This window comes from Toxorhynchites rutilus, chromosome 1, assembly GCF_029784135.1.
Source record: "Toxorhynchites rutilus septentrionalis strain SRP chromosome 1, ASM2978413v1, whole genome shotgun sequence".
NCBI lineage: Eukaryota > Metazoa > Arthropoda > Insecta > Diptera > Culicidae > Toxorhynchites > Toxorhynchites rutilus.
The window spans coordinates 94071128-94094057 of NC_073744.1; the positions used below are offsets into that span (position 1 = coordinate 94071128).

General features: G+C 36.5%; 1 protein-coding gene across 1 annotated transcript; it reads right to left on the bottom strand.

Moving 5' to 3' along the window:
• Positions 1-2178: 2178 nt before the first annotated feature.
• Positions 2179-22173, bottom strand: LOC129762847 (E3 SUMO-protein ligase ZBED1-like). Its single transcript, XM_055761413.1, has 7 exons — positions 21682-22173; positions 21532-21623; positions 19161-19539; positions 18309-18611; positions 5837-6579; positions 3232-3424; positions 2179-3137 (listed from the first exon to the last, which is right to left on the bottom strand). The coding sequence occupies exons 3-7, from the start codon at positions 19489-19491 to the stop codon at positions 2701-2703; spliced, it is 2007 nt and encodes a 668-aa protein (XP_055617388.1). The 5' UTR covers positions 19492-19539; positions 21532-21623; positions 21682-22173; the 3' UTR covers positions 2179-2700.
• Positions 22174-22930: the final 757 nt, after the last annotated feature.

Sequence of the window (22930 nt, forward strand, 5' to 3'; positions counted from 1 at the left end):
AATGCAACATCTAATTGTGAATTCGAATGTTTTCATTCAAAAATGTAGATTTCTAAAACCGGACAAACCATGATCATTTTTTTGGGCAAACCATGATCAGAGGTGGTCAAACCATGATCATAATTCTTCTTTGAGGAAAATCGTTAAAAAACATAAAAATTTGAATAATTTCAACACCTTATGGTAGTATTAGCAACTAGAGACTTGGGGCTTTTCAACAAACCCAAACTCGTATCGATTATGTGTGATTTTCATGAAGAAAAATCGATTTGCATTTACTAGTTGCGTAAAAACACCCCAAATTGGACAAACCAAGATCCTTTACCCTATTTGCAACGAAAAACGTAACCACAGAAATGTGAATGTTTAGAATTATTGGAATCTAAAAAACGATTTTGGGCGGGATGAGATTCGCCCAAATCTGCTGGTAATAAAATTAGACAATTGCATCCATTTCCCGTCTGCTGTTTATCGGGCGGGAGACTAGTGATTCCCGCTAATCGTTCGATTAATCGATTAATCGAATACTTCCTACATAAATCGATTATTAATCGAACGAATACTGCACAACCAATAATCGAAGCGAACGAATAATTTACGTCGATTAATCGATCCAAACCCAGAGCAAAAAAAAACGTACGGCCGCTGCAGTTTTATCCTGAAAATCAATCATTATCTTTGACGCTCTCTTAAACTCCTAAAAGAAGCTCAATGCCGTCGTTGCGAGATGAGCTTCGTTTACGAGTTTAGGGGAGCGTAAAAGATAATAATTTATTTTCAGGCCGAATGAACACTTTTTTGATTCCAGATGGTTTTCTAACAAATAAGAAATATTAGTCTAACTAATTATTTCTCTCAGTGGACGATTAATCGATTAATCGATTATTTGGAGCGATTAATCGTATCGAATAACAAACTGCTGAAAAGTATTCGATTAGAGAATGAACGATTAATTTCAAAAATCGGGGATCACTACGGGAGACGACAGCATAATAAAATCGACACGAGACTGAGTCAGCCACTCACTGCGGTCAGTGCAATAGAGAATTAAAAATCCCTCGACGAGTGTCGTAAGATTTCAGTTGATCGTCTCTTGTTACACTTTCCGATCAAGAACTCATCATCCTCTCTATGGGATGGGATTAATCGTTTGTGGCTTGCACTCACGACAAAACTTGAGTAGTAGAAATAATGCTCCGAGAGTGCTTGCAGTGGGGATTCCTCTTTCATATTGCTTTTTTGAGATCTTGGTAGCTCACCGTTCCAAGTATTCTCTCTGTGTACATATGAAGAATAAAAGAGCATCGCCTGCTGGGGGTGATTTAAAAACATCCGACTAGAGGGATATACTTATTCATTGATCGTTGAATTTGATTTTTTACCATCACTGATCCAGTGTCTAGTGATCCCCGATTTTTGAAATTAATCGTTCATCCACTAATCGAATACTTTTCAACCGTTTGTTATTCGATACGATTAATCGCCCCAAATAATCGATTAATCGATTAATCGTAACACTAAGGCGCCTCGCACACCGGAGCAATAAGCAACTAGCAACTATCAACATGCAATAAGCAATATTATCGCCAATGGATTTTTCCATTTAATCTTTGTTGATCTCGCATACCGACGCAATACGATATCGCTGTCGCCTTTACAGAGCAACACATGTCGCTAGCAACACGGCGTGTCGGTTGAAGAGCAACTTATCGCCCATATTTTGACAAGTTTCGTACATTAAGCCGATTGTTTGCATAATGTCGGGGGTTTTTATTGCTCTGGTATGCGAAGAACAACAAAATATGTTTCCTGTTGCATATTGCGTATTGCAGTTTGCTAGTTGTTTATTGCTCCGGTGTGCGAGCCGCCTAAGAGCAATAATTAGTTATTATTCTATTTTTCATTTGCCAGAAATTGTTTGCCGTTTTGAATGCTTGTAATTGTAATTTCGAACCGTTATAATTACTTGTATTTGTCGTTTAAGCTGCTAGGGTGGTAATGGGGCGTATGAAATATAAGCTAAGCATTGTGCATCAATCAAATTTATCCGAATTCCTATTGAAACATATGAATTAAAGTTTACCTTTCCATCAAAAATGCATTTTATATAATACGATAACACGATCTTTTAAAGTTGATGAAAAATTATTCAATTTTACATTTATTTACATTCTCGTATATACATTCCTAACTAAATTCTAAATTTCTTATTACATATTCAACATGTTTTAATACATACGAATTATATACATTTTCTTATACAAATTATATACATTTTCTTATACAAATTATATACATTTTCTTATACATATTATATACATTTTCTTATACATATTATATACATTTCTTAATACTTACTATACAGGTAAACCTGTTTTTGTGCGGTACTTTTTTGTTCGATTTCTCGTTTGTGCGACCCTTTCTGTGCCATTTTATTATCAAATCAGAACTTAGATCACACAATCTATTCGCTCAGATAATAAAATCGCGCAAAAAGGGTCGTACAAACGAGAAATCGTACAAAAAAGGATCGCTCAAAAACAGGATTTCCTGTATACATTTATCGCACAGTTCCGCAAAAAGCTGCGAAAGCGGTGAAAAATTTCGATTTTACGTTGAATCGTTTTGGTGTCTTTCTCTGTGCAGTAGACACTAAAACGATGCAACGTAATATCGCAATTTTTCAGCTATCTCGCACCTTTACGAAAACCAAACATTTTCATCGATCGATTGTAGGAATAATATCATGTCTAAGTTAGAACCGGACAAGCGGTTTCTTTGCTTAGTCATTATCTGCCCTGCTTTCGAGAACAAACGTTCCGAAGGAACAGACGTCGCTGAATTACATAAAAATTGCATAGCTATTTTATGCACGTTTGGATACTGTGCTCGTATTTCATTCCACACTATAAGTGGGTCACAGGTCCTCGGAGCGACTGTAGTATTTAAATACTGCCTCAGTTCAATGGGAATTCCTCCGGCGCTGTCATCTCCATGCACGCGATTGCTTTCAGCTACCATGGAATCATGAATCGCCCACAAGTCGTCGGTAGTGGTGTTTGTTTCTGGCTCTCCTGATATCCGAAGATCGTATTCGAATTCAGGTGACTCTTCCGCAGCTGTTCTGACAAGTTCCCCTGTGAAGCAACAGAAATATTGCCGATAAAATATTTTGTTTCTGTCGTGTTGTTTTTTTTTCTCAATAGGACAAGCAAGAAAAGACTAACTCACCAACCCATGAAATAGCGGGGGCCACCGTGAGAGGACTTTCAAAATGTATTTTCTTGAATCGGGGATCAAGAAGCGTTGCGACCGCGAAAAGTTTTCTTTTTCCTACATCATTGAAATATTTCATGATATGCAGCATAATGCTGTTTTTTACAGACATAGCTTCAGCAGAATCAAGCTGCATACTTGTATAGCTCTGAAATTGATGAAAAATATTGTTATTACTCGAAAGGAACCGTTGAACCAGTCAGGCAGAGTTATTATTTAAAAAAAAATGTGAAAAATTATCGATGAACTAAAAAGTTGTTCAATAGGCTATGTCGTTCGATTAGATTAGGTTCAACGATATGTTTTGACGTAGGACTACGTCTTTCATTTCTATACCGGGGTGTAAAATCAAAGTTTCGAAAACGAAAGCGTTACGCCGGAGACCGAGATTTTGAGCGTTAATAGCTCCTAAACAACTAAACGAAATGGTATGATAAACACTTCATTCGAAAGATAAAATGTCTACGCGTTCTATACTTGTTACTTTTTGATCCAAAAACTTGTTTCAATAGTCTTAAAATTGCTTTCAAAACAGGCTATTGAAATCACCAATCGGTATATAAGCGAGCGCCGCTCGGAAATCCACTCAGTTCTAATTGAACAGCGATTGGAGCATGTTGTCGCTGTTGTGGTGAATCTCTTCGTTTATCATGAAAGCGCGGATGAACGGTGCCACCAAGAGCCTGTTTGTGCACCTTAGGCCAGAAGAGAATCCATCAGGAGGAGAGTGATGCCACAAACGGTTCCCCGGGAAGAGTTCGGAGCAGCCGCCACACACACACATACACGCGCGGAATTCTTAGTTTGGATGCCATTCAGCATCGAGAAAATTCCGGAAAGATCTAATCATTTCTGGAAAATAAACTGCCAGTTCCTCTGGGAATTTAAAAATACATTCATGTGAAAGAGTTTATTTGAATGTTTTCTATCCATGTGACCAAATATGTTTCAATCAAGTGCTATTAACAGATGGTTATCGAATTAGCATTAACCACTGGTGGGCTTTCAGTATCGAGGAAAATGTGGAAATAACAATCGTTACTGAAAATAATCTGCCAGTTCCTCTGGGAATTTAAAAATACATTCATGTGAAAGAGTTTATTCGAATGTTTTCTATCCATGTAACACTGTGACCAAATACATTTGGTTTTGTGATTTTTCAATCAATCGCAATAAACAGGATAGCTTCTGAAGATTATTCTTCCCCATCAGTAGGATATTTCCGTATCCAATATTGTATGCACCCGCAATCGATTATTGCTCAGTCGCCGAAAGTTCCGAGCTCAGAGAGTTCATTTCCCTCTAGTTTGCCTTCCAAATTGCCATCGTAAACCACACCTTCTCTCGATTCAATCACACACAAAAAGCATACTTAAGCGATATTCTGGTGGTGAGACACATTCATTTTTCGTGAGGACATCGACAAGACAACATCGTTGCCTAACGTGCTGGAGGAGGTGGACGGCGAAGGATCGACACATACACGCGCAGAATTCTTTCCGTTTGGATGCCATTCAGCATCGAGAAAGTTCCGGAAAGATCTAATCATTTCTGGAAAATAATCTGCCTCTGGGAATTTAAAAATACATTAATGTGAAAGAGTTTATTTGAATGTTTTCTATCCATGTAACACTGTGACCAAATATGTTTCCATCAAGTGCTATTAACAGGTGGTTATCGAAGTAGTATTAACCACTGGTGTGCTTCCAGTATCGAGGAAAATGTGGAAATATCTAATGGTTGCTGGAAAATAATCTGCCAGTTCCCCTTGGAATTGAAAATTACATTCAAGCGAAAGAGTTTATTTTAATGTTTTCTATCCATAAAATATCCATATAATACATTTGGGTTTGTGATTTGTCAATCAAGTACAGTTAGCAGGTTAGCTTCTGAAGATTATTCTTCAGAACAAGGTTTTCCGTATCCTATATTGGATGCATAAAACCTTGTGCCTCCAACGTAACGCTCTCGTTTTCGAAGTCCCCCAAATATTTATTTATTCATTCATTCAGAATGGATTGAGATTCAACTTCAAACAAATGATCTCTAAATCAACGATAGTCCTACGTCACCCTTGCGGTTATACCATAGATATAACCCACTTCCTGTTTTCTAAAATGTTACTACGTCTTCTTGAACAAATTTGAGTAACGAAGTGAGTGATTGTTCAGAAATACACCAAAAATCGTGAGAATCAGTAAAACTTATATTAAAAACCTCCGACTTCTGGCAGTTCTCAAATCTCACTTCAGGCATGGAGTCCATAAACTAGAAGATTGTTTGGGCAAGTGTATTGAAGTTCAGAGAAATAACCATAAATTGAATTAAATAGGTTTCTAACTATATATTCGTTAAATTCCCGTTGAAAGTTAAATAGAAAAACATAATAGAGTAGAACCCCGATTGTCCGCGGAATAGTCTGGCAACGTAACCTCGGATAACAAAAATCGCGGATAACGTAATAGAGGGACAAAAATGGAATACTAACGCGAAAAAAAGATATTATGAAACGACAAAACATATTAAATACTCTGATGCTTATTATACAAAAAACACTTACGATTTTTAGCAACCGAACCAATGGGATAATTTTACTGATCGTCACGTACTTTTCAGCTGACATTTCGGTAGTTACTGTTTCCAATGGGTGGAGAACTTTGCAGATTTCCTTCAAAATTGACAACTCATCTGCTGTTAACATAGTTGGTGTTTTAGGAACAACGAGCAGTACCCTTGAAATATAGTGTGCCATTACAAGGAATCTTTCTATCATTGCCATAATCGAATTCCATCGTGTTCGGACATCCAACACTAGTCCTAGACATTGTCCTTCCTTTTTATTATCGGCCAACTGCAGTTTTCTCAGTTCTCTGGTGGCTGTTTCACTTGCTTTGAAGAACTTGATTATTGTTTTCATCTTCTTGATTATATATATCATATTTTTCTCTGGTGTAATGGAAACCTCTATCGTACAATGATCCTCAACACCATCCAGCTCATCGTCGTTATCCTCTTCTATGACCGGCTCCATCCGAGCTGCGTATGCTTCTTTGTACAAGGGGACTGCTTTGCTTGCGATCAAGTTGATTGTGTGGGCGAAGCACGGTACATGGCGTCGTTCACCGTACTCCATTCTTACTGCCCCTAGTATGTTTGCACCGAGATCGGTCGTTACACAAGAAATTGTTTCGTTTTTAATACCCCAATCGTTGCAGCAAACCCGCAACAGATTCGCAATGTATTCTGATGTTTTCGATTGTTTGCATTCAACAACTCCTAGCAAAACGGAGTGTAGTTGAGAATCTAAACGAAAAATGGTTCATCAAAAAGTTTGAAGGAAGCCATGCTTGTAAAAAATACTCTGAAAATAATAAAATATTTTACGACCGTAAAGGGATTTTCAGTTTAATTCTCAATCGGAATTAATCCTAACCGAAAAAAGCAATCTTACGCAACCTTTTTTTATATAAGCAAGCATAGCTGAAATTTCGAAATCATTTTTTTTTTGTTTTCTTCTCAATCTCTCTGTATGATTTGGTGGTACACCTTTAATTTTTTCTTAAACAACCGTAATCGAACGCGGTGTCGGTGAGCAGATTCGCAACTCACAGACAAATTGACTCAAATGTTCATAACATGATAGCGATATGTTCAGTATTTGGGTTTTTGTTTGCATTTTACCCTAACCAATCAAGGGTATAAATGTATGTAACTTAAAAAAAATAGAGATAAGTATTATTCAAAATGAACCGCCCTTTGCATCTCAGGTAACAGTAAAATTTTATTGTTTCTAAGCATCGAGAGGTGAAGGTTTTCAAAACAGCTAGATAATCAATTAATTAGTCTTAATATTTGGAATATTTTAAACATATTTAGCAGTGGAAGAGTTTTCCTCAGGTATGAACAAGATTTATCGTGGTACAACTTCTTTGCATTTATACAGTAAGTTACAGCTAATTCGACATTTAGAGGCACCACTCAGCGTCACACTGGAAGCGGTTCTGATCTTAGACAAGACGTGACAACTGGCTTTTTACTTTTCTTTCTGCATTTCGTCGACCAAGTTCTAGATAATAGGGAAGTGAGATTTGAAAGTTGCCAAATTTCATAAAATTTCGGAAGATTATTTTCCCATGAAAAACATGAGTTCTTCGTATCATGTATTTTCTGAGCTGCACCATTTTTTTGTATAAATTTTTTAACCGAATGTCACATATTTCAAACAATAAGTATTTCTCGTTATTTTGGTATGCAAAAAAAAATAAATGTGAAGAGATAAAGAAAACGTAGATTTGATAGTCGGAGTATGATATGTTTAAATAAATTAATTAAATTCATAGTTCGTTTTACCGTTTATACTTCACGATGAAAATGAAAAGAACGGCACGCCATTAAATTTCGTTTTGCGAGTTAAAGAAAATTATGGGTTTCGTGTAGAATTAATATTTTTCAAATAGAAATTATGAATGAAAATTAATTCTCCGCATCAAATTAGTGTTCAATGTGAATGGAAAACTTTGCTTTCTTCATATGGTAAAAAAATCTCGTACAAAAATTGTATCTGAAGATAATTTTATATTATAATGAGAATATCGGAAAGTGTATAGAAAATAGGTTAAGTTAGAGTAAAAAAGGGGTGCTTCGAGTAAATAAATAACGCCAAGTAAATATTTTCGTTCAGATTTTAGCAATTTAAAAGTGCATTCGGGCCGAGTAGTAAGACTTGTTAAAAATGAATTTCGTATCCAAATGTCGACACCGTATCGTTGTCATCGCGGATACACTTCATTTCGTTTTCACTGTGTAGTGTATACGGGAATAAGGCCTTATAATTGATAATTGATTGATATCGTTCAAATACTATCAGTACTGAAATATTGATAAAATAATACATTCCCAAATTATAACATCAGAGGCGAACCAGCCCAGGAGGCTAAAAGCCTCTCAAATAAAGAATATATAAAAAAATGTTATTTGTTATCCTTATTTTTTTTTTGCTAACTGCTTTATATTTGGAAAATAATTGAATGCTCTTCTCTGTTAGTCCGCTGCTATTATGCTATGCTAGATGGCAGGAGAATCACAAAAAAATGTAGGATGGAAATTCCGATGCAATGTTTCCCTCTCTTCAGGAACTGAACAGCTGACGTAATAGAAACGAAAATATACAAAGAATCCATAATAGATATTATCGCTAAAGTGATATGTGAATGCAACTATTATTCAATTTTCAATATATTTGGCAATACTGTGAAAATGTTAGAAATCCCACTTTTTGTGTATTTTATCTTTGTCAATTATTTTCCTCATCAACCAATTAGAAGCCGAGTTGCAAGTTGTCCGAGTTTGACAGAAAAAGTGGTCCGGAATCGGCCCCCTATTATCATGTCTCGTCTCAGGTTCTGACCTGTAATTCACATTCGTGATGACAGTGGTACAGTGTCGACTTTCAATGGGGGGCCATAATTTGGGCCCCGAACTCGGGGTTTACAAAAATGTCCAATTGAACGTATCGCATTACATATCTGTCCAATTAGATGTAACTTACTGTAGAACAAAGTTATTCAGTTTCACTTGTAACAAATTTAGACAATTCTAAGATGTAACAAAGATAAGTTATCCCTTGGAATTAGAATTAGCCTGTACTACAAGATGGTTCTAGCCAGAAACGCTTTGGCTAAAAAAAAAAGGCGGCCGTACACTGTTTGTCCGGAAGTCAAATATTTGATACTTTTTTTTGAGTTTGGTTTGAGATTTGGACAAACATACGAACACTATTTTATGTTTATGTTTTTTTATTTTATGTTTTATATCAATTATCAACAAATAACTGAATATTTGCTTGTCGTGTTTCGAATATATTTGATCAGTACAAGTTGATCAAATTTTATCTGTCAAAAAGAATTAAATATTTGGCTTCGGCCAAACAGTGTATGAGTACCCTAAGTAATGAGCGAAATTAAAAATCTCATTGCACTCGCTCCATCCTAGTCCTAAATCCTAATATTGTCCAATTAATCTAATGTTAGATTTAGTGATATTGTCGAATTTTAATCTTGGATAGTTAAATTTTATTTACTGAGCTAATACTTTAATAAAAAAGACGGGTGGGTAATGTCGGGGACATAACCGGAGTGACGTAGGACTATACAAAGGGGACAGCTTTTGTTAAATATATATTTTAAATATATTGTTTTATTTTCTTCACCTACGTGAATACCTACCTATCTACCTGAAAAATGGATTTGTTTACTGTTTACTCTTTATGAATATGTTGATGGTTCTGAAAAGAAACTTTGGTGTTGTGTTTTTGTTATCACTCGATATTCCCATCTTGTTCGGCTAAACCTTCCTGTTTAGCGATTTGTTGTCACTCGCCACAGCTTTCACAGTTGGAAAATTTCTTCCCATCCAGCTTGTGACATATTTTACAGTAAATTACATTCAATGGCACATCGCATTACCACCACTCAGTGCCGGATTGGAGGTAATTTTAACCTGTAATTGAACATTTGCGATGACAGTGGTACAGTGTCGACTTTCAATGTGGGGTCATAATTTGGATCTCTATGTTTACAAAAATGTCCCACTAAATAAAGCCGGGTTCAGACGGTGCGAGTAAGCATACGAGTCGGTCTAGTCAGTTACTGCAGTACAGCTACTCACACCGTGTGAACACATCATGCCAGTTAGTGTCATGTGTGATCCGGCGTGCGAGCTACTTCAAAGTTTTTTGAATTTACTCACACTCGCATCCCTCAAAACGTCAAAAACAGAATTTAGCGCTCGAATCAGAGATGCCAAATCTTTACATTTTCTTTACATAGAGACATTTTTAAGATATTTGAAAATAAGCGAAGATATTTATAGACTTGAAAATTATTGTAAAACAAATAAAACCCTCATAGTTTCTAAGCGGAATCGTTGTTATTAAACGGTTTTATTTAGCTTGCCCAGTAATCTGTTTGTATGTTTGTGACATGTTTGTCTGTAGCGCTGACCCACATTAATAGAAATTTGACCCCCTTCCTGTTGACCGATTGATCAGAAATTTGGAACACACCTTTATCTCTGTAGTCATTACAAAACTGCGTATTTCATGATCTTGAAAATCCAAGATGGCGGCTGCTACAAAATGGCGGACTCCTTTCTTCTTCAAAACCTCATCAATGTGGGTTTTCCAAAACCCCATCAATATGGGTATCAAATGAAAGGGCTTGACTAGCAGAATACGGTTATTTAAGAAAAATGCAAATCCAAGATGGCTGCCACTACAAAATGGCGGACTACATATTTCCTCATAACTTCATTAATATGGGTATCAAATGGAAGGGACTGACTAGCAGAATAAAGTTATTTATGATAAATGTAAATCCAAGATGGCTGCCACTACAAAATGGCGGACTACATATTTTCTAAAAACCCTATTATTATGGGTATCAAATGAAGTAGTAGAACACGGTTATTTATGAGAAATGCAAATCCATCTAAATTCTACCAAATGGCGGACTACATATTATGTCAAAACACCATTAATATGGCTCTCAAATGAAAGGGCTTGAATAGTAGTTCACAGTAGATCATGAAAAATTAAAATCCAAGATGGCCGTAATCACAAAATAGCAAATTACTTTATTAAACGGTTTTATTTAGCTTGAGCTGTTCGTATGTCTGTAGGATTGTCCCACATTAATAGAAATTTGACCAATAGAAACTGACCGAATTTCTAAAATACCTTTTTCTCTGCTGTCATTTTAAAACTGCTTATCTTGAAAAATCCAATTTGGCTACAAAATAGCTGATTCCATATCATCTCAAAACAAGAGGTTGATTGAGATATGTGTATCAAACCAACGAACTTGACTTGGAGAACACACTGTGTATTTTCTTTTATTTTTTTTGTATTTTTTTTAAAGTAACTAATACTACTAACCCTAAGTGTTACAGGTGTGGTAGTGAAGCGCATCTGGCTAATGCATGTTCACATAAGAACTCAGTTTGTAATCACTGTAAGAAAATCGGTCATTTGCAAAGGGTGTGTCTCAGCTTTCCGGGCCACAACATTAAAAACAATATTAATTCGAGTAAGCAATACAAATATAAGACAAATTTGGTTGAGGAGGGTAATGAGTCAGACTCAGAAGAAGAGATTGATGAAATATGTGTAGTTGATGTTGGTAAACTTGATGATTCTAGAGCAGAACCTCTTTCGAAAATATTTTTGAAACTTAAAGTGAACGACGTATTGATGAAATTTGAGGTAGACAGTGGTTCACCAGTTTCCTTGATTGGGCTTGCTGACAGAGTAAAATGGTTTAACGACATTACGCTTAATGAGACAAAAGTTGAATTGCGTAGTTACTGCGGCAGTAAAATAAAGGTTTTCGGTACCATTGATGTAGATGTGGCGTGTAACGGGAAAATACAAGTCTTGCGATTGTTCGTGGTCGATTCGAAAAGGCAACCGTTGCTGGGGCGGGAGTGGATGCGTGCGTTGCAGTTCAATTGGAACGATGTCATGAAAAACTATCTTTCTAGTGTCAACAAAATAACGCTGCGTACACCGTTATCCGGAACGGTGAGAAATGTACTCGAAGAGTTCCCTTCAGTTTTCGATGATTCTATTGGAGAGATCACCAAAGTTCAAGCTTCGCTAACCCTGAAACCGAATAGCAAACCTGTATTTTTGAAATCTCGTTCAATACCTTTTTCTATTCAAGATGTTGTGGAAAACGAAATCAATCGGATGGTGGAAAAGGGGATCTTGTTGAAAGTTAACCACAGTGAATGGGCGACTCCGATAGTGCCTGTGATGAAGTCCGCCAACAAGGTGCGTCTGTGTGGGGATTTCAAGCTGACCGTTAACAAGAATCTGTTAGTGGACGAACATCCTTTACCGACCATAGATGAATTATTCGCCAACATGGCCGGTGGCGAGAAATTTTCTAAACTGGATTTAGCACAAGCATATCTCCAAATGGTTGTTAGACAGGAAGATCAACCAATACTCACATTAAACACACATCTGTAGTCATTACAAAACTGCGTATTTCATGATCTTGAAAATCCAAGATGGCGGCTGCTACAAAATGGCGGATCCCTTTCTTCTTCAAAACCTCATCAATGTGGGTTTTCCAAAACCCCATCAATATGGGTATCAAATGAAAGGGCTTGACTAGCAGAATACGGTTATTTAAGAAAAATGCAAATCCAAGATGGCTGCCACTACAAAATGGCGGACTACATATTTCCTCATAACTTCATTAATATGGGTATCAAATGGAAGGGACTGACTAGCAGAATACAGTTATTTATGATAAATGTAAATCCAAGATGGCTGCCACTACAAAATGGCGGACTACATATTTTCTAAAAACCCTATTATTATGGGTATCAAATGAAGTAGTAGAACACGGTTATTTATGAAAAATGCAAATCCATCAAAATTCTACCAAATGGCGGACTACATATTATGTCAAAACACCATTAATATGGCTCTCAAATGAAAGGGCTTGAATAGTAGTTCACAGTAGATCATGAAAAATTAAAATCCAAGATGGCCGTAATCACAAAATAGCAAATTACTTTATTAAACGGTTTTATTTAGCTTGAACTGTTCGTATGTCTGTAGGATTGTCCCACATTAATAGAAATTTGACCAATAGAAACTGACCGAATTTCTAAAATACCTTTTTCTCTGCTGTCATTTTAAAACTGCTTATCTTGAAAAATCCAATTTGGCTACAAAATAGCTGATTCCATATCATCTCAAAACAAGAGGTTGATTGAGATATGTGTATCAAACCAACGAACTTGACTTGGAGAACACACTATGTATTTTCTGCAATCCACTCAATATCGGTATCAAATGAAATTTTTTGACTGATAGAATACAGTACAATGGCTTTATTGTAGAGAAATATTCTAATGAAACAGATAATGTACTAAAAACTAGAAAATAAAATGAGTAAAAAAACTTTTTAAGTTGAACTGTTTATTCGTGATTAAACATAATAATGTACTAAAAGCTAGAAAATAATTAGGAAAGTAGCAGTTAGAAGTTATCACACCTCTCCTTCATTAGTCTAGGGCATTGATAAGACTAAAATGAAATCGTGGGGCACGTTGGATTTCCATTATCCACAATTAGTGACTTCATCATATGTCCCACGATTTTATTTTAGTCTTATCAATGCCCTAAACTAATGAAGGAGAGGTGTGATAACTTCTAACTGCTACTTGCCTAATTATTTTCTAGCTTTTAGTACATTATTATGTTTAATCACAAATAAACCGTTTAACTTAAAAAGTTTTTTTACTCATTTTATTTTGTTTTGCGCGCTGGTGGGACACGTTTTCTTTTTGAGATAGTTTTCTTGGGATTCTAAATATAAAATCATTATCGGGCACAATTTTCATTCAAAATTCACTCACAACTTGCAAAAAAAGTATTGTTCTAAGAAACAGAATACATATTCGATTTTTTTTACATATTCGATTTTAGTTTTTGAGGCGTATTTATTCCTCCTGCAAATTTACTATCATTTTCATTTCACAAATTGGTACACGAAGCTGTTGTCAAGGCGAAATAAATCAAATTTTGAAAAATCTTTTAGACTGCCATTTGTAGCACCACATACTTTCGGAACTATTTTAGCTATGGATGTTTTCGTGATTCTAAAAAAATATCGACAATAATCTGAACGATATTCCAGAAGAAAGGCACACCATTTCTAGTTTCACTCATGTAGGTATAGCATTCCTCATGAGTGTATATTGCGTTGTATTTGTGGAGCAATTAAATCCAACAGTTTTTTCACTTTTTCCGGTGTTATTCTCAACACGGCTCTGTACTCTCGGGGATCATCATCGTAGAGTTACTTCAATATTGTATTTGTTGCTTCTTTTCTTTGCATCCAATTCCTGGCCCGAATCCTTTTTTCTTTCGTCTTTTTCCGGATAGTACCTTCAGTTAAAAAAAAATCAGCACAAAGTATTTTTAAACACGGCCAGCGTGTGTTTCGCGATAAAATTGTGTAATGATAAATTCAACTGAAAACCTAAGACGAAAACTGCCAATAAAGAAGTCGATTTCGCATCAATCATCTGACAAATTCGGATCTGTTTGCTGTTTCTGACTATTTGATGGACATTTGAAGAATCGCCTGGCATCTCTGGTAAACCTGTGTCATAGTATCTAGTTTCTTGCCAGCAGCTCACATTGTGTGAACGGACAAGGCGAGTCAACCATTTGTCAAGCGAGTTCACCGGGTCAGTAGCTGCTCATTGTGAAGTCAGCTACTAGCAACGTATAAATGGGCCTTAAGTCACATTACATGTCCGTCCAATTAGCTAAATGTCGAACTAATTGTAGATTACTGTACTTTAAATCTGGAAACAATTTAAGAATTGGTGAAAATTGAATAATCAGGAAAGTCCCCAACTATCAATAAGCTCAGAACAACTGCCAAATTCACATACTCATCAAATCCTGGCAAACAAATTATGAAAACATCAATTTGTGTTTTATTATTATTTTGGATAATGTTTTAGAAAGCATTAAACTTTATTTCCTAAACTCTTTTTTGGAAGGTTTAATGGCCCGGAAAAGCGCCTTGTTTTATGGAATGGTTCCAATTTAGAAAACTTAGTACTCATGGTTTTGAATCGCAGCTTTGCCAGCTAACTCGATCACTCCGGCGGCCGAAACTATATAACGCCGGCTAGGTGGACTGGTACACAGGTACTAACGCGCTCGACCTAGCTACCTTTTCCGGTGCAATTGGCGGATACACCTACGGGAAATTGCAGACCACCACGGTTCGAGCGGGATTTTGCCTTTCCCTTCTCTTTTCCTCCTTTGTTGAGTACACGATGCCGATGTCGTACAACCACACGGGTTTACGGTTTGAAAGAAAATTAAATATTTTTTTGGGGTCCGCGTGTTTTATACTCTAGCGGTACACACTCACAGGATAGAGACAAATCGGCAGACTCAGCCAAACGGGCGGGTCCAACGAGACGAACGAATGAGCGTTAAAAGGGAGCAATGGCAAAAAAATACATTCATTACGATTTGTTCGCTCGTTGGATTCACATACAGACTAAAAAGGGTCCTTTTCAGGATCACAAAAAGTCTAAAGAGTTTATTGTTTTGTTATCACTCGATATCCCCATCTTGTTCGGCTAAACCTTCCTGTTTAGCGATTTGTTGTCACTCGCCACAGCTTTCACAGTTGGAAAATTTTTTCCCATCCAGCTTGTGACATATTTTACAGTAAATTACATTCAATGACACGTCGCATTACCACTACTCAGTGTCGGATTGGAGGTAATTTTAACCTGTAATTGAACATTTGCGATGACAGTGGTACAGTGTCGACTTTCAATGTGGGATCATAATTTGGATCTCTATGTTTACAAAAATGTCCAACTAAATAAGTCACATTACATGTCCGTCCAATTAGCTAAATGTCGAACTAATTGTAGATTACTGTACTTTAAATCTGGAAACAATTTAAGAATTGGTGAAAATTGAATAATCAGGAAAGTTCCCAACTATCAATAAGCTCAGAACAACTGCCAAATTCACATACTCATCAAATCCTGGCAAACAAATTATGAAAACATCAATTTGTGTTTTATTATTATTTTGGATAATGTTTTAGAAAGCATTGAACTTTATTTCCTAAACTCGTTTTTGGAAGGTTTAATGGCCCTGAAAAGCGCCTTGTTTTATGGAATGGTTCCAATTTAGAAAACTTAGTACTCGTGGTTTTGAAAAAAAACCATTTCGAACGCCCTCGATGCCGCCTTGTTCTGGATTTGCCGCCAAAGTAGTTTGTATAAAGAACAAACTTTTTTCTTCTGCTACCTGATGCCGTTTTGCGATTGCGTTTGCCACTTGCCATTCGCTGCAACTGCCTGTTGTCTTGATGTCCGCCGAACCGAATGTGTTCTGTTCCGAATGCAGGTTTTCTTATCGTCGCGAGCAGCTTTGCCAGCTAACTCGATCACTCCTGCGGCCGAAACTATATAACGCCGGCTAGGTGGACTGGTACACAGGTACTAACGCGCTCGACCTAGCTACCTTTTCCGGTGCAATTGGCGGATACACCTACGGGAAATTGCAGACCACCACGGTTCGAGCGGGATTTTGCCTTTCCCTTCTCTTTTCCTCCTTTGTTGAGTACACGATGCCGCTGCCGTACAACCACACGGGTTTCCGGTTTGAAAGAAAATTAAATATTTTTTTGGGGTCCGCGTGTTTTATACTCTAGCGGTACACACTCACAGGATAGAGACAAATCGGCAGACTCAGCCAAAGGGGCGGGTCCAACGAGACGAACGAATGAGCGTTAAAAGGGAGCGATGGCAAAAAAATACATTCATTACGATTTGTTCGCTCGTTGGATTCACATACAGGCTAAAAAAGGTCCTTTTCAGGATCACAAAAAGTCTAAAGAGTTTATTGTTTTGTTATCACTCGATATCCCCATCTTGTTCGGCTAAACCTTTCTGTTTAGCGATTGCATTTGCCACTCGCCACAGCTTTCACAGTTGGAAAATTTCTTCCCATCCAGCTTGTGACATATTTTACAGTGAATTACATTCAATGGCACGTCGCATTACCACCACTCAGTGCCGGATTGGAGGTAATTTTAACCTGTAATTGAACATTTGCGATGACAGTGGTACAGTGTCGACTTTCAATGTGGGGTCATAATTTGGATCTCTATGTTTACAAAAATGTCCAACTAAATAAGTCGCATTACATGTCCGTCCAATTAGCTAAATGTCGAACTAATTGTAGATTACTGTACTTTAAATCTGGAAACAATTTAAGAATTGGTGAAAATTGAATAATCAGGAAAGTCCCCAACTATCAATAAGCTCAGAACAACTGCCAAATTCACATACTCATCAGATCCTGCCAAACAAATTATGAAAACATCAATTTGTGTTTTATTATTATTTTGGATAATGTTTTAGAAAGCATTGAACTTTATTTCCTAAACTCTTTTTTGGAAGGTTTAATGGCCCTGAAAAGCGCCTTGTTTTATGGAATGGTTCCAATTTAGAAAACTTAGTACTCGTGGTTTTGAAAAAAACCATTTCGAACGCCCTCGAAGCCGCCTTGTTCTGGATTTGCCACCAAAGCAGTTTGTATAAAGAACAAACTTTTTTCTTCTGCTACCTGATGCCGTTTTGCGATTGCGTTTGCCACTCGCCACTCGCTGCAACTGCCTGTTGTTGTCTTGATGTCCACCGAACCGAATGTGTTCTGTTCCGAATGCAGGTTTTCTTATCGTCGCGAGCAGCTTTGCCAGCTAACTCGATCACTTCGGCGGCCGAAGCTATATAACGCCGGCTAGGTGGACTGGTACACTGGTACTAACGCGCTCGGCCTAGCTACCCTTGCGGGGAACTTCAAATCAACACGGTTCGAGCGGGATTTTGCCTTTCCCTTCACTTTTCCTCCTTTGCCATATCCAACCATGGCTGCTTGTGTTGGTTTGTTAATGTGAGGTGATGCGAAACGATGTGGTGTACGGTTCGGATGAGAATGATTGTTACGGCAGCGGAGCGGGGATTTTTAAGCTGACTGGCTGGCTCGAGAATTACGCATGTGTGAGACTGCGACCGATGTTTCGTTAATTTTTTTCTTTTTCCTTTCCAATCGTGCTTCAGTCTATTTCGCTGCTGCTCTGGTTGCCCGTTTTGGTCGGTACGATTTGAGGAGCACAAAATGGACCAATCAAAAATGGGCACATAGTGTATTTGGACAATGCTTGATATTTCACAATTATTCAATTATTTATCTCAAGAAAAATGAAATGTTATTCGTTATGATAGATGCGTAGATATATTTCCTATCAAATGATGAAACCTTTGCGATCTATTGAGAAATGCTCGAGTTATAAGCGTTCCAAATCTTGCATATTTTCCTACTTGTTCAGTGCCTAGATTTCCATTTCACCCCCTATATCTTCCGGTTAGACGTAGTCCTACGTCAAAATGATCAAGCTTACCATGAATAAAATGCCCTGTGATCCCCAAGTAGCTTCTGACGTTTAACATTTCGGTCCAAACATCTGTCGTTAGACAGATGCTTGTGATCGATCGGAGGCGGTTTCTGACAATTTCTTTGCTTTTTATAAATTTATTTTTCAGGATCTCGCGAAACTGTGTCTCGTGCGGCACTTTATATAGTGGGCATACAGTTTTCATTAGTTGACGAAATCCTTTCTTGTCTACTGTACAAAGAGGCATGTTATCCGTACACACCATGTACATGACACAAGTTGTTATTTCTTTTCCTTTGGTACCGCCAGCTAAAATGAAAACAAAACGAAAATAAAAAGAATGCTCGAATATCATTTGACATCATGTCTTTTTATGATGGCGACAGTCGAAAAATTTTAGTTTTCATTACCAAGTGACCAATTTGAACTATGATTATTTTTAGATAACTTTAAATTCTCTCTCATTAAACATTTTTAATCTCAAATTGAAAACCGCTTGTCCATATTTTTACAAAAAAAAAATCAAAACATGCTATTGGAAGAACGAAAATTAATATTATTTTAATATAAGGAACAACTCTAAATGCTATACAAAAATGAATTCTAGGCACGATGAAATTCATCATTTGCTAACCCTTCTCTGCATGATTTTGCTTATTGGTGAAATAAATCAGGGTGGTATAGTTCAACTTAAAGTGAACTTGTTCTTTTATATAATTTTTGGGCATTCAATGTTATGATGAAAATTTCCACCATTATGCAAAGAAGAGTTAACAAAAATTTATTTTCGTGGCCGCCATCATGTTTATATACATGATGGCGGCCACGAAAATAAATTTTTGAATCAGGTGGGATTACCTCCGTATGAAAAAGGACGATCGAAAGCCGATGTAATAGTTTGTTGCCGTGGACCCATTTTGGGAGTAGTATCAATTCTAGATTCTTGTGATGCTGTTCTTTTTCGTCCCTGATTTAGAACCGGGGCCGGTCTTTCATTAACAGTGGAGAAGGCCAAATTTTTATGCTTGAATGTCAAATGATTGAGCATGTTGCTCGTGTTGCGGCAAAAACTTAGAATATGCAAACATAATTTACATTGTACTTTGTTCCCCTCAATTTTTTTAAAGAACTCCCAAGCCGGACTGATTTTGGATTTTTCTTGATTTTTTGTCGAAGTTGTTTCTGACATCGCGAATTTTTCCCAATTAGGCTTCTTCGGTTCCAATCGATATTCAATCTGAAAAGAATAAACCAATTTCAATCACAGAGTGTCGGCTATCTAGAAAAATCTTGAAAATCAGGGAATATAAATGAATTTAAGCCCTGTCAAAAAAAATCGCCTATTGAATTTTAAATAATGGCAGTAATTGGAAAGTTTGTTATACAAAAATGTTTATTTATCTTGGAATATTATATATATTTTTTATTTTTTATATTTTTTTCTGTGTACATTTACTTTGGTGCATGTTGCCTGCCTTTGTCTGTGCGCGAAGGTAAAGGACAAAAAACGCGAAAGCAAAGCATACTGTTTGGTATGTGCATATGAATTTTTTCCTACAACATATGCAAACAGGTTCATATGAATCATATGAAATCAAAAAAGCATACACAATAAATCAAGCCAGTTTCTTTCAAATATCTAACATGTCATTTACCCAAAAGCTCATACCAGCCATCTCCTGGGATGTTGCAATCAGCGGTGCCTGGAAACAGTCATGTGTCACAAATAATTTCGTACTGTTCAGAAGGACATGATCGTATTGGAAAGATTCACGAGGATCGTTGAGAAGGTCCAACTCGGTCGTGTTGGAATAAGCTACATGATGACGTTGGGCATTGTCCCGTATTATAAATCTGCTCAAAGAACTGTTGAGATTCTTTGCAAGTTTGCTGGTGATAATCAGAAAAAAAATTTAACCAACATCAGATTCCTTCGTCGACGTAGTTCAATGCTTGGCGTTTCATTTTATCAAATGATTAATCCATTAGCAACTTCTAGTTATTTCGATTAAATTTTCTGTTTTTATCCATGAATGATGGTAATGGAACAAAGAACCATTTATCAGAGAATTGCATTTGACAATGAAAAAACTCCGAAAAACTCGCTAATATTTGATGACAAATAAATTGTGATTTCTTTTGGAATGAAAAGGAATGTTGAATACACCAGCTTTAACTTTCCTCTACTCGCGCATAGGTTTGACAGGCAGAGAGTGAATGAGATGGCTGAATTAAATAATTATTAAAACTGAATGAAGTTAAAGAAAAAAAATCTGGAGTTTTGGAGTGAGTATACGAGTTACGATTTTGCGCGGGAATATAGGAGAGTTAAAAATTATGAAATTATCGCCGTTAACATATCATCTGACGAAGTTCGCATTCTCCCTTAGGTATTCCGTCGTTGATTTCTGTTGAAAAGCAGGACTCGAAAAGGTTCCGACTATATTAAGCTCCAGCAGAATACTCATATTTCGAATTAGTTTCGTTGTGTCGAAATATTGAATCACAATGAACAGGTATTGATAAAATTGAATATAAATCGATTTAGATCGGTAAACATAAATGATTCAATCATTCGGAAAACTCTAACGTGTTAGAAGCTTATTCTTAATATGTTCAGTGCATAATTACTGGAGATGAAATGGATATTCAAAACTATCCGGCCGGATACCGGATATTAGGAAAAAAATCATAAAAATAAGATAAATTATAACACAATTAGCATATAAACATCATTCATACATAATTAAAAATAAGATTTGATTACTTATTTATTAGAAATGTTATTAAAATTAAATTATTATCAACTCATAACAGTATTAATTTATAAACAATACTCAAAATTAACCACTGGATAATTATGATGCATGAATAACAAATTTTCAGCAATTGTTAACAACCATTTACGCTTTGCTTTGCACACCAGAGTAGCTACAGAGAATAATCAGTTTTTTTTTCCTAAATCCCGGTTAAAAAGAAAAATATAATGCAGTAGAAACCCGATTATCCGCGGAATAGGCTCTATAGAATTACGGGCTCACTTCAGCGGATAATCGGGGTTCTATTGTACTACTAACCAGCGACTAACGGTACTCCCCCGGGAAGGCATTGATGCTTCAACTCTATCGCCTTTGTCGAAGTGACCTTATACCGTGGTTCCGAATGGTCGAAACACATTTACCAGCAAAATTATCGTCAGAGAACCTTTTTATAACCTATTCTAAATTACCTGAAAAAACGCGCTCAAAATGGCCGTGAAGAAAAGGCAACGCTGTCCTTTTTTCTCTGGAACAGGATTTCAATCTCCCTGGATATATGAACCTGCGAATAAAATAAAATTCAACACTTTTTCAAATAAAATATAAGATATTTACAATACCTGCAGTATTTGTTAAATTTTCTCCGCAAAAATATTTCTTTCACTTTCGCTTCCAATTCGCTTTTTGCGCCATAAGTCGCGATTACAGTCTGAACCCTAGCACTGTTGAAACAAAATGACTAATGACAAAGCCCACTGACAAGACATGCAGATCAAGGTGTTTACGAAGTGGGGTGAGCCACTACATGGTAAATCAAATATAATCAAAATAACTTATAAAAAAATAAAACAGCAGCGGTCGTATTTTTTTTTCTTCTGGGTTTGGATCGATTAATCGACGCAAATTATTCGTTCGCTTCGATTATTGGTTGCGCAGTATTCGTTCGATTAATAATCGATTTCTGTAGGAAGTATTCGATTAATCGATTAATCGAACGATTATCGGGGATCACTACCAGTGTCACCGCCGCCTAAAGCTCGGGACTAAACAGCGGAAATTCAAAAATAACATGGAAGGAAACTCAAATTATCGAATTATGTTCACAATGCATTTAACTTTTAGCAATACCAGCCGTATCCGGACAATCTGCATAGAATTTTTCCGAGTCCACCGACTGGGTACCTTCAACATATCCATGCTCTTTCTGGATTATATTATATCGGATAGCGATATACAACAACTGAATCGGACTTATGGACGTAGTTTGGAACCGAATGTTCGGGTTATTCTTTAATAACATCAATTGGACCAGTTTGATTTTAGTTTGAATGTATTATTTTGATGAGATGCTGATAGCTGCTATGAAATGCTTATATTGGTCGCAGACACTGCAAGATGTGCGTGCGTGTGTCTAGGCTCGTGATATAAGAATGTGGAGCAAGTGAGCAAGAGCAAGCAAGTGAGCAAGTAATGGTTGATCATAACGACATCGCAAACAGCATTGTTGGGAGCAGCGATTATAACAACTTACATAGCGGTACAGGTAACGGCATCATGTACAGTAATAACAATAGTAAAGTAGCAACAATGATAATTGTTAAATGATTGTTTTCGTTATCTTTTATATAAATCAGAGGCGTAAGACGCAGATCGTTAGCTCGTTAGATTGGATTGGATATATATATTTTTATAAATTCAATGTTTACAATTTTATAATTTTACCTACATTTTCGTTTTATCTTCCGTATTTATCCATATTTATCTTCTGCTAATTCTATGTGAAATCACACTGCTAATCAAACCGTACTATTAGCTATTAGTTTAGTTTAATTCAGTTTAAACTCATTACCTTTATCTTCACATTCAGCT

Coding starts and splice junctions, on each gene's coding strand:
- LOC129762847 (XM_055761413.1), bottom strand. CDS start 19,491: ATGTCAGAAACAACTTCGACAAAAAATCAAGAAAAATCCAAAATCAGT. Junction 18,612..19,160: donor TCGTCCTTTTTCATACGGAG/GTAATCCCACCT, acceptor TTTTCATTTTAG/CTGGCGGTACCAAAGGAAAA. Junction 3,138..3,231: donor CCCCGCTATTTCATGGGTTG/GTGAGTTAGTCT, acceptor GTTGCTTCACAG/GGGAACTTGTCAGAACAGCT.